The sequence below is a fragment of the Poromitra crassiceps genome (genome assembly GCF_964638095.1).
Source record: "Poromitra crassiceps genome assembly, chromosome: 7".
NCBI classification, from domain to species: domain Eukaryota; kingdom Metazoa; phylum Chordata; class Actinopteri; order Beryciformes; family Melamphaidae; genus Poromitra; species Poromitra crassiceps.
In genome coordinates this window covers 23,628,681-23,641,180 of record NC_139628.1, presented here as the reverse complement: position 1 = coordinate 23,641,180, position 12,500 = coordinate 23,628,681, and the positions used below count along the sequence as shown (strand labels likewise).

General features: G+C 51.0%; 1 protein-coding gene across 1 annotated transcript in view; it reads right to left on the bottom strand.

Moving 5' to 3' along the window:
* LOC310779475 (FHF complex subunit HOOK-interacting protein 1A-like) overlaps positions 1-9,739 on the bottom strand; it is a gene marked incomplete at both ends in the record, with an annotated part of 39,260 nt that extends 29,521 nt beyond the window's left edge. The window contains 5 exons of the mRNA XM_083640007.1: positions 1,522-1,633; positions 6,986-7,151; positions 8,258-8,485; positions 8,735-8,924; positions 9,635-9,739. Of these exons, the coding sequence (XP_083496133.1) occupies positions 1,522-1,633; positions 6,986-7,151; positions 8,258-8,485; positions 8,735-8,924; positions 9,635-9,739 (801 nt within the window). The remainder of the gene's footprint in view (positions 1-1,521; positions 1,634-6,985; positions 7,152-8,257; positions 8,486-8,734; positions 8,925-9,634) is intronic.
* Positions 9,740-12,500: the final 2,761 nt, after the last annotated feature.

Sequence of the window (12,500 nt, the reverse complement as noted above, 5' to 3'; positions counted from 1 at the left end):
CCTTCACTGTGGGACAAATTAAGCATTGCGCAGCTTCTGGTTGCCATCTGATGACGTCTGATGTATTGACCCATGGAACGAAACTACGGTTGGTATTGCCAGAGGACATGTGTAGGTTGCTTACATGAAAATATTATAACTCCAGCTGAAACAATCTTTACACAATGACAAAAAAAACAAAAAGTGCTTCATTCGTCCCGGACCTCCCCTAATAAAGGAAGAGACGGGATACTGTCTGTTTTAATTATTTTCAGAGTATAGTTTAATTTGGACAGTGACATCTTCATCTCCTCCATCATCATCCTCATCAACAACAGCAGCTCCTGTGTTACAGCAAACAGGCAACCATCCAATCCCGTACGAGCCAACCACACGCTGGTTTACTAATCTCTCTCCATGAAGATTGAGGTCAATGTGGTCACATGGGACACACACACACACACACACACACACACACACACACACACACACACACACACACACACACGCACACACACACACACACACACACACACACACACACGTGGTTAAGTGTCTTTGCATGCCCCACCCTCTCTCTCACCCTCTCTCTCTCTCTGAAAGGTGAAAGGTGAACCTGGCACTGATAGAGCCAACATGGACAACAGTCACATCAAACATCAATGATCATAAAAACTTAATTTGAATTTGATAACAATATTGTTGTAGTTGAGGGCTTCAATATTATACAGAAATGTATTTTTAAGAACTCTCCTATCTTTGATGCTTTATTTTACTTTCATTTTAGTTTATTACAATTTTAATTTTCTTCCTTTTTTCAAAACATTTTACTTTATTTTTAAATGTTCTTATTATTTTTATTTGTATTTACTTATTTGATTCTAAAGTAATAAATTACGTTCTTATTGATTCCTTCCTCTCCTCTTTTTCTTTCATTGCTTTTATATTTTCTGTTTGCTCTCACTCTCTCTTTCTCTCTCACTCACACACACACACACACACACACACACACACACACACACACACACACACACACACACACACACACTCTCTCTCTCTCTCTCTCTCTACCCAGTCGTTAAAGGGAGCAGTGAGAGCTCATTAGTTTATTACATAACTAGTCATAATGAGATTACAACAGAGACCGAGGAAGACAGAGAAAGTGTCTGCGTGCGTGTGGGTGTGTATGTGCGTGCGTGTGGGTGTGTATGTGCGTGCGTGTGGGTGTGTATGTGCGTGTGTGCGTGTGTGTATGTGCGTGCGTGCGTGCGTGCGTGCGTGCGCGCGTGCATGCGTGTGTGTGTGTGTGTGTGTGTGCGTGTGTGTACACATGTATGTGTGTGTGTGTGTGTGTGTGTGTGTGTGTGTACACATGTATGTGTGTGTGTGTGTGTGCGTGTGTGTGTGTGTGTGTGTGTGTGTGTGTGTGTGTGTGTGTGTGTGTACACATGTATGTGTGTGTGTGTGTGTGTGTGTGTGTGTGTGTGTGTGTGTGTGTGTGTGTGTGTGTGTGTGTGTGTGTGGGTGTGTGTGTGCACCTACAGGACAGAAGTATGTGTTGTCTGCGATGTGTTGAGCCACTCTGGGCTCCGAGGCCGACAGAGACATGATGAGCAGAAGAGCCTCTCTGGCCTGCTGGCCGACCGAGCCCTGCCTGCAGAGAGAGAGAGAGAGAGAGAGAGAGAGAGAGAGAGAGAGAGAGAGAGAGAGAGAGAGAGAGAGAGAGAGAGAGAGAGAGAGAGAGAGAGAGAGAGAGGGAAGAGAGCTTCAAACTAGTAATTTCAGTCTAGAATAGCGTGTGTGTGTGTGTGTGTGTGTGTGTGTGTGTGTGTGTGTGTGTGTGTGTGTGCACCTTGTGTGTGTGTACCTTGTGTGTTGTTATGGTCGCTCTTTTGGTCTTAGGTATGATAGGTGATTATGTTTATATATTTTTTCCCCCCGGTTTTTTATCCCATTTTTATCCCCCATTAGTGTTAATTTTAATTTATTTATCCTGGTTGCTGCTCCACCCTCTGCCGATCTGGGGAGAGCCGAAAACTGGCTCCATGCTTCCTCCGAGACATGGGCAGTTAGCCAGCCGCTTCTTTTCACCTGACAGGGGAAGCTTCACCGGTAGGACATAGCACGTCGGAGGATCATGCTATTCCAACCAGTTCCCCTCCCTCCGAACAGGCGCCCTGAACGACCAGAGGAGGAACCACATTAGCAACCACGATATTGCATGTTTTGGTGAAGGGGTTCCTATATGAAGGAAACCCCCGGGAGGCACGGGGAGAACATGCAAACTCCACACAGAAAGGCCCTTTTGACGACCCCACCCGGGCGGTGGGCACTCGAGGACATGCGGACGGGCACGCATTCCTTCAGCATTCACAGCGTCCCAGGTGGGAATCGAACCCAGGACCTTCGAGCTGTGAGGCGACAGCGCCTACCACTGCACCACCGTACCCGCCGGGAAAAAAAAAGATTATACATGATTATTTCCATATTTTCTGGGCTTGTGGGTCCTGGGTTTGTCAAAAGGAGTAATTGTCAGCTGATCATTATTTGGAGAATAACGCCTCTTATTTGGAGTGACGGGAGAAGCGTTCGCGGGTCTCGTAAACATGTCAGTCAAAGTGACGTTTCCCTTGTCGTGATTGAATGAGCTTTGAGCGAATAGGAATAGAGTTTGGGACTGTGGTTAGTGGTGATTGGATGAGGGCGGCCCGAGAAGCGGTCATTCATCTCATACCGGGGTACCTGAGAATGCCCGGATGGGATGTCTGAGGAAAATGGCGGTGTAGAAAAGGGCCCATAATGGCCCACCGTCAAGCCTGTTCTTGGGGCAGTCGATGCCCACCAGCCGGCGCGCCACGACGTAATGATGATGACATCATCAACAATGACACCGATGATGTCATAGCATAGAGCTCACCTGTGAGGTCATCGGCAATGTCAGACATAACATCGATGATGTCATAGCTCCCTAGAACGTTGTGACATCACCAATGACGTGATGTCATACACCAAAACGCGGGCATATAAGCCAGGTGTCCTGTGACGCTATGCTTGACTAACCTCATCCAAGAGATTCCAGCTTGATTCACCTCATCCAAGAGATTCCGGCCTCACCCGAGAGACTCCAGCTTGATTCCAGAGATTCCCCTTTTCCTTCATAATGTTTACCTTCACCGCGACCAAATCCGGACCCGAACTGAATCCTGGCCATCTTCCAACCGGCCAGGCCCTGGTGCCTGATTGCCTTACACCCAGTCATCCCAGTGGTATTTCAACCGAGTCCCAGGACCGACAAGTCGGTCCCTACCTCCATCTCCGTGATTCTGATCGATCACAGCCCGTGAGCCTTCATCCACGATCCAGCACACTTCACGAGGCAAGCCCAAACGCTTTGCCTCCAGCAAGCCAACAAGCTTCGCTACAATTTGGTCCTTCGAGCCGGATAGAGGACTTGCGACGCTCAGAGATGGAGCAGGAGTCAGGTGAGCTCGCCCTGGTCACGACATCTCGTCGACCAGAGGAGCAACCCTTCCCCCACCAGATCGAATCTGCATACAGCCAAGTATCCAGCGTTCGGAGTAGTACTAAAGGGCGAGACCCCCTACACTCCGACCAGACGATCTACCAGGGGCAGGAACTCATCCGCAGCCACCACCGACTCCCTGCTCAGTTAGCCCAGACAAGGGCTGAATTCGAACATAAGATCGTGCGCCAAAGGGAGACCTACCGGGACATCACTGAATACTTCAAGGAATCCCATCTCCAAGCTAGAGAGCGGATCACCCGCCGCCTGGAGAGAAGCCGACACCTGCGGCAAGCTGAGCTGGCGCACAAAGCCGCCACGCTTCGGGCCCAACGGCTCGCCGGGGACCCGGCAGTTCCACCTGTGCCTCTCACCTCCCAAGACCAGGGTCAGGTCAGCACGGCGGCTCCAGAGCCGACGACCCATACTACGGAACCCACTGCTCTAGTGCCACCAACACCAACACTCCCACCTAGGACATGTCCACTGACAAAGGTAGCCGACCCTGAGCATACCATAGAGTGCAACGGGGCGGCCAAGCCCGCCACCGAGATACACCAGACTCAGGGAGGCATGGCGAACGTTGGGACCAACAGCACAGGGCACAGTCAGCCGGACGGCATCAACCACCCCAGGATAGCCGAGGTCGAGAGCTGGGACCCCCCCAGAGGACGGGACCAGCCATCTCAACTACCTATTCCCAGAATTCACCTCCTGGCCCTGCCCGGGCTCACGGAGACCACTCCAGCCAAGGTCTCCAGGGAGGCCAACAAGTCCGAGCAAGTGGAGCAAGTGGACATGCCTTGGCGGACGGCGAGGCAGGAGCCCCAGATGCTTCACGGGGCGGCCGTCTCCCTCATCGTCTCGCCGGCAAGTCGCCCAGAGCAGACCTATTGCACCAAGAGAGCCTTTACGGAACCGAACCTTGGTCTAGGCGAGCAACCTTACCCCATCACCGCCCTGCAGCAGGAATCCTGCCCGAGGAACTTGCCCCTCCATCAGTTCGGGAGGATCCATCTTATCCTGCTCGTACAGCACCGATGGAAATGGGAACCAGGCTGGGATGATCCAGTCCTACCTGAGACGCTGCTGCAGGCCTGGGAAGAGTGGGAGGACGACCCACCGCAATCACAGGTAGCTGTTGTGATCGACACTGCGTGGGGAAGGCCTCTTCCCGCACTCACCACCAGCAGGCGGGGTTGCGGATCCCCCTTCCCTCTTCTCAACCCAGACAGCTGGCCAAAGACACCCCCACTCCACACGACTGCGGATAAGAGCGAGGAGTTGAAGCCGAGTTACGGTGGCCTCAGGTCGGCTCCCCCCAAGCCGGAGGAGTGTACGACCTTCGGTGCCCTCAGTGAGGATGCCACACCGGCGCTCCACGGGGCGGCCAACGGGACACTAGGGGCAGAGGCCTCCCTCCAACGAGGGCAGACAAACTGCTTCCTCACCGACCCTATGCCGCTGAGGTTCCTCGACTGGAAACTCAAGCCACCAGAACCAGAGGCTCCTCACTACCGCAGTAGCTGGGTAGGATGGGTAGGATGGATAGACCCCTGGCTCCTGAGCGGCTCCCGCGCTGACCTCACGCCGCTGAGTTTCGTCAACTGGAAGCTCCAGCCCCCAGAGGCCATTACAGCTCGCTACTGCAGTAGGATCCCACACACATCCTGGCCAACGAGGACAGTCACCAAATCTTGGCTCTTGTGATGTACGGGACTGGACAACGGCGTGCGGCCGGTGGCCAGGCGGACCACAGCCCCCCTCACTCCCAGAATAATCAACCAAGCCCTGCCTATACCAGGTGGGACTAGAGGGCCATTCCGGCCATTTCTGGAAGAATGCAGATTCCCCACAGGAATCTGGGAGCGGCTGTAGAAAAGGGCCCATAATGGCCCACCGTCAAGCCTGTTCTTGGGGCAGTCGATGCCCACCAGCCGGCGCGCCACGACGTAATGATGATGACATCATCAACAATGACACCGATGATGTCATAGCATAGAGCTCACCTGTGAGGTCATCGGCAATGTCAGACATAACATCGATGATGTCATAGCTCCCTAGAACGTTGTGACATCACCAATGACGTGATGTCATACACCAAAACGCGGGCATATAAGCCAGGTGTCCTGTGACGCTATGCTTGACTAACCTCATCCAAGAGATTCCAGCTTGATTCACCTCATCCAAGAGATTCCGGCCTCACCCGAGAGACTCCAGCTTGATTCCAGAGATTCCCCTTTTCCTTCATAATGTTTACCTTCACCGCGACCAAACCCGGACCCGAACTGAATCCTGGCCATCTTCCAACCGGCCAGGCCCTGGTGCCTGATTGCCTTACACCCAGTCATCCCAGTGGTATTTCAACCGAGTCCCAGGACCGACAAGTCGGTCCCTACCTCCATCTCCGTGATTCTGATCGATCACAGCCCGTGAGCCTTCATCCACGATCCAGCACACTTCACGAGGCAAGCCCAAACGCTTTGCCTCCAGCAAGCCAACAAGCTTCGCTACAGGCGGAGTTGCTGAAGCGCGTGGAGTTATTATTACCTGATGTTTCTTGAGAGCAAGGACTCTGAGTTTTCATCGTTGGACTAAAGACTGAAGGACCTGTCCTCCCTTTTCCTGGGGGCCAGCAGAAGTTTATGTTACGTTTGTTTGGATCCGAGGATCCTCTGTTCACATTGATTTCCAGCTGAACACCACGACGCCTGGACGCCGGGCCAAGCGAGCCCGACCCAGAGAGGGCTGGCCGCTCAAAGAACGCGTTCATTTTAACAATCCCTGAATGCTAATTCCCCGTCCCAAACTGATGCACTTATGGTTGGTGTGCACGATGTATGATTCAACCCCTAGACGAGTGGTTCTCAAATGGGGGTCCGCGGACCCCCAGGGGTCCGTGGCACTTTGCCAGGGGGTCCGCGAAAAGTTTTCAGGTAAAAAAAAAAAAAAATGCTACATGTTACTTATTCCTTCTCAAACTACTTCCTACATGGTGCTAGTCTATCAAAATAGCTTGGCTGTCATTGATTGTGTTGCATAGTGGTTTTCTGTACTGTTGACAAATTGTGATATTGTAAGTCACTTTGGACAAAACAAAAGCGTCTGCTAAATGACGTAATGTAAATGTAATGTAATAAAAGAATATATATATATTTATAACGAAAATAGTTTATGCTTTAAATCTAAAATGGTTCATGGATTACATTCTAATAACAAACCTATCAAATTAAAAGTCAAGCACGTTACCGTGGAAACAATTAAGCTTAGCCCAAAATCACAAATCAGAATGAGGGGGTCCCCGGTATATTTTCTATCTTGTAAGGGGTCCTTGGCTGAAAAGCATTTGAGAACCTCTGCTCTAGACAACAAACGATGCCAAGATAATTAATGAAATTAGATACATTCAGACACGACCGTAACAGTGTGTGTGTGTGTGTGTGTGTGTGTGTGTACCTTGTGTGTGTGTGTGTATCCCCTTACCTGTGTGTGTATGGGATGAGCAGGGAGAAGAGCAGGAAGTTGGCGGCTCCCTGGTCATCACTGGTGTGGAAGAACAGCTCCAGGACGGAGGGGTCTCTGACCAGAGCTCCACACAGCTGCTTCAACAGCAGCACAAGCTCCGCCTCCACCACGCCGCCACCGACGTCTGCAATGACATCACCAGCTCAGTAACCAATCAGCAGAAACTGCTGTCATAGCTTTGTTTTTGTCACACATTTTTTTTGCAAATACCGTATTTCCTCTAATAATTGGTCCTTATGTTAGAGACAGGCCTTCATTTCTATACAGTATGTGACGCATTTGGTTGTGCTTATTTTATGTACTCTGTTGATAAACCAAATCTCTCCAATGAGACATCCCACCGCCGGTCGGACTAGCTGCTAGTCTCCAAGCTAACATCAGTGAAAGTGTTGCTAATGAATGAAATATGAAAGCATCAAACATGGATTTTAGACTTACAGGCCGAACACACCATACGCCGAAGCACCGCTGAAGCACCGCTGAAGCTACGCAGAAGCACCGCTGAAGCTACGCAGCACGGAGGCATTTTCATTTCAGCGTCTTTGTTAACAGGCGACACCGATCACACCAGCCGCACGCCACGCCACCCTGAAGCTGCACGGCACGCGTGCTGCAGCGATACTTATCAGCTGTTATCAGCTGAAGCGCTGCGTTGTTCCCCGCCTCCATTTGCTCCGCTCCATCAAATTGTATGTATGTTCGTGACGCAGGCGTTGTCTAGCCGGATGCTATTGTAAACAAACATTGTGATTGGATCTATACAAACTGCGACATGCGGCACTTTAACCCCTTCACTACCCGAGGCCACCGCCCCCTTGGCAGGATGCCAGTAGCACTTTAACCCCTTCACTACCTGAGACCGCCGCCCCCTTGGCAGGATGCCAGCAGCACCTTAACCCCTTCACTACCTGAGGCCGCCGCCCCCTTGGCAGGATGCCAGCAGCACTTTAACCCCTTCACTACCCGAGGCCGCCGCCCCCTTGGCAGGATGCCAGCAGCACTTTAACCCCTTCACTACCCGAGGCCGCCGCCCCCTTGGCAGGATGCCAGCAGCACTCCCTTCACTACCTGAGGCCGCCGCCCCCTTGGCAGGATGCCAGCAGCACTTTAACCCCTTCACTACCTGAGGTCGCCGCCCCCTTGGCAGGATGCCAGCAGCACTTGAACCCCTTCTCTACCCGAGGCCGCCGCCCCCTTGGCAGGATGCCAGCAGCACTTTAACCCCTTCACTACCTGAGGCCGCCGCCCCTTGGCAGGATGCCAGCAGCATCATGAGCGGCCTGAGCACAGGCTTGTGGTGCAGCAGGGGCTGCTGGGCCTGGGTCAGCAGGCTCTGGTACATCCTGAGCTGCTCCACCTTCAGCTCCTCAGAGAACTGCCTCCTCAGGCTCCACAGGAACAGACGCTCCAACACCCCCTCTCCCACCACCAGCTCCAGGATGGGACCCATAGCGCCACCTAGGGGGGGGGGGGGGGGCATACACAGTCAGTCAGTCAGCTGCTCCATCACTGCCTGCTCCATCACAAACTCCACCAGAGGCAGTGTGGTGCAAGTTCACACTTCACACTTCACAAGAGCTAGCTCAAAGTTCAGTTCACACAGATTAAAATGACTGTTGACTTGGTCACACCTCTGGTCCTCAGGGATTCAAAGCAAATGAACAGAACTTCAGCCATATTGTTTGTTGTTGTTTGTTGTTGCATCACCTTGCCCCGCCTCCTCCTCCATCAGCAGGAACAGCATGTGTTCCACGTAGTTCTGGACGGCGCTGGCCTCGTCGGCCGGGATGGTCCCGAGACGCGGCGCCGTGGGACCACCGGCAAGGCGAACCGACAGGAAACTAAACGCACCCCAGCCAGAAGTACCCGGCTCATGCTTCTCCAGGATCTTCACCACCTGGAGAGAGAGAGAGAGAGACAGAGACAGAGACAGAGAGACAGACAGACAGACAGACAGACAAAGAGAGAGAGAGACAGAGAGAGAGAGAGAGAGAGAGAGAGAGAGAGAGAGAGAGAGAGAAAGAGAGAGAGACAGAGAGAGAGAGAGAAAGAGAGAGAGACAGAGAGAGAGAGACAGAGAGAGAGAGAGAGAGACAGACAGACAGACAGAGAAAGAGAGACAAACATACAGACAGACAGACAGACAGACAGACAGAGAAAGAGAGACAAACATACAGACAGACAGACAGACAGACAGACAGACAGACAGACAAACAGACAGACAGAAAAACAGACGGAGAAAGAGAGACAAACATACAGACAGACAGACAGACAGACAGACAGACAGACAGAGAAAGAGAGACAAACATACAGACAGACAGACAGACAGACAAACAGACGGAGAAAGAGAGACAAACATACAGACATACAGACATACAGACAGACAGACAGACAGACAGACAGACAGACAGACAGACAGACAGACAGACAGACAGAGACAAAGAGGGAGGTGGGGTACAAGAATAGATGGAGAGATAGAAGAATGTAATTCACTGTCTGGACTCATGTTAACCTTTGTCCACTGCTGTTTCACACACACACACACACACACACACACACACACACACACACACACACACACACACACACACACACAGGCTGACCCACCTGTGCCCAGTGGTTTTTGAAGACGATCATGCAGGTCTCGGGGTCCACCCCCCTCAGCGTGAGCGACTTCCTCCGGTTGCCCCCGGAAGCCACCGAGGCCATCATTTTGACTGGTGGTCAGAGGGGGCGGGGCTACACCATGCCCCACCTCTCTCTGCTCAGGATGAGGCTCTGTGCTGGGGCAGGGCGAGCCACAGCTGGCCTGCAGGGGGCGAGGGAGAGATGCACCAATACACTTCAGTCATACACAGCATTCAACTCTCCAGTCCAGCAGTTGGCAGTGTTGTGCAAGTTCACATTTTATTTTAGCTGGTCAAACTAAAACTACTTTCAAAAGGTAGTGCAAAACTACATCCAAACTACATCACGTGAAATGATCACAGTCTGAGTCCGGGATTTCATATTTGTTACATGGAGGTACAGCTGACCTGACACTGAGTAAAGTGTAGGTGTGTTTGTGATTTATGGGCAGGTCAATTCTCACTTAAGGGCGGGACATACGCTGCCTTCCAGACAACTGGGACCTTCAGATTGTCTGGCCTCCTATTAGGAAAAGTGCGCTGGAACAGCACTCAAAGTGGGAGCTCCGACTTGAAAACTGGGAGAAAAAAATCTACCCCCACTAGGCTGGGAATCAGCTGTCTGACATCACACAACAATGGCAGTATGTAGTCCAAAGTATTAAGTGCCTAAATAAAATGTATAATAGAGTCTGTTGCCTTATGTGTCATTGCTGCTCCTCATTTTCGTTTAAATATGCAAGGATGATGCTCTGCTCGTTGTTAAGCTGTCTTGCTATTTTCCAAACGGAAAAAAGTTTGTCGCGGTCCGCCATGTTTCTTGGTTGCATTTTGCCTTTGTGCTCTGGAATGCTTTGAAGGTGGGGGGTGGGACTTTTCCACTGGGAAACACCCACGTCCCAGGTGTCTGGAAGGCAGCCATACTCCATGCGCGCTTCCAACCGCGAGGGCCGTGCGGCCAATATGACGTCATTGCGGTGGGGGCGTGGCCACCGCAGCCGTAAAGGCGTGTCGTCAGATTTTTTCTAGCAGCGCGCCGCACCGCTTTGCAGGGAGAGACAGGAAGAGAAATTAAATGAAGAAGTCGCTACAGTATTTATACAGTCCATGGTAAGTAGGCTACAATGAGCCATGTTTTGACCACATTTCTTGACCCATGTGGTAAACTTTGATTTCTGGGGAGGTACGGTGGTGCAGTGGTAAGCACTATCGCCTCACAGCTCGAAGGTCGTGGGTTCGATTCCCACCTGGGTACGAGGTGAACGCTGAAGGAATGCGTGCCCGTCCGCATGTCCTTGAGTGCCCACCGCCCGGGTGGGGTCGGCAAAATGGCCTTTCTGTGTCGAGTTTGCATGTTCTCCCCGTGCCTCCCGGGGGTTTCCTTCATATAGGAACCCCCTTCACAAAAACATGCAATATCCTGGTTGCTAATGTGGTTCCTCCTCTGATCGTTAAGGGCGCCTGTTCAGAGGGAGGGGAACTGGTTGGAATAGCGTGAACCTCCCACGTGCTATGTCCTACCGGTGAAGCTTCCCCTGTCAGGTGAAAAGAAGCGGCTAGCTAACTGCCCATGTCTCGGAGGAAGCATGGAGCCAGTCTCGGCTCTCCCCAGATCGGCAGAGGGTGGAGTAGCAACCAGGATTGAGAAATCAAAGGAGCACTAATGGGGGATAAAATAAGATAAAAAAATATTGGGGATTTTTTTTTTTTTTTTAAACAAAAAAAAAAACTTTGATTTCTAACTGTTCGTTTTTAGTCATTTCAAGTAATGTGCTGTGTTGAGACAGATCTAGGCCTATTTACATTCAATAAAAACAAGATTGGCGATTCTATTCATGTGCTGATACAATCGTTTGAGAGTGAAAGCGCAGTCTACTGAACCTAATGGCATTCCATTGACTTTTAATTGCGTTTCATTGACTTTATCATGGGCTGTTCACTGTACTATGTAAACAGCTTTATCATGGGCTGTTCACTGTACTATGTAAACAGCTTTATCATGGGCTGTTCACTGTACTATGTAAACAGCTTTATCATGGGCTGTTCACTGTACTATGTAAACAGCTTTATCATGGGCTGTTCACTGTACTATGTAAACAGCTTTATCATGGGCTGTTCACTGTACTATGTAAACAGCTTTATCATGGGCTGTTCACTGTACTATGTAAACAGCTTTATCATGGGCTGTTCACTGTACTATGTAAACAGCTTTATCATGGGCTGTTCACTGTACTATGTAAACAGCTTTATCATGGGCTGTTCACTGTACTATGTAAACAGCTTTATCATGGGCTGTTCACTGTACTATGTAAACAGCTTTATCATGGGCAGTTCACTGTACTATGTAAACAGCTTTATCATGGCCAGTTCACTGTACTATGTAAACAGCGGTGCTCTGAGCAGCACTCTGAGTATGACCCCCTCTGTCCCAGCCCGGGGTGCGCACGTAGTCTGCGGAGCTCCGCCTCTCGCTGCCCGCATGGAGTATAATTTTATGTCCCGGCCGGGCTTTAGGCAGGCACATTATATGGAAATGCATAGTACTCTATTTGATAGCAAACAGGTGAATTTAATCAAACTAGAAATCTCGTGAAATACGCGCGGGGGCTCGCTACTCACCTGCACTGCAGCTCGGCTGCTGCGTGGCCTCAACTGCTCTATTGGCATGCGCAGCGCACAATTGCTCAACTTCGCATCACTGATGATGACATCACAATTGCACAAGCGACCATCACTGATGACATCATGGAGTGCTTGAGTGACTTCACTCAACGCACAATTGCTCAACTTCGGCCTCGCCCGCAGTTCGGCTGCTGCGTGGCCTCGCCTGCTCTATTGGCAGATGT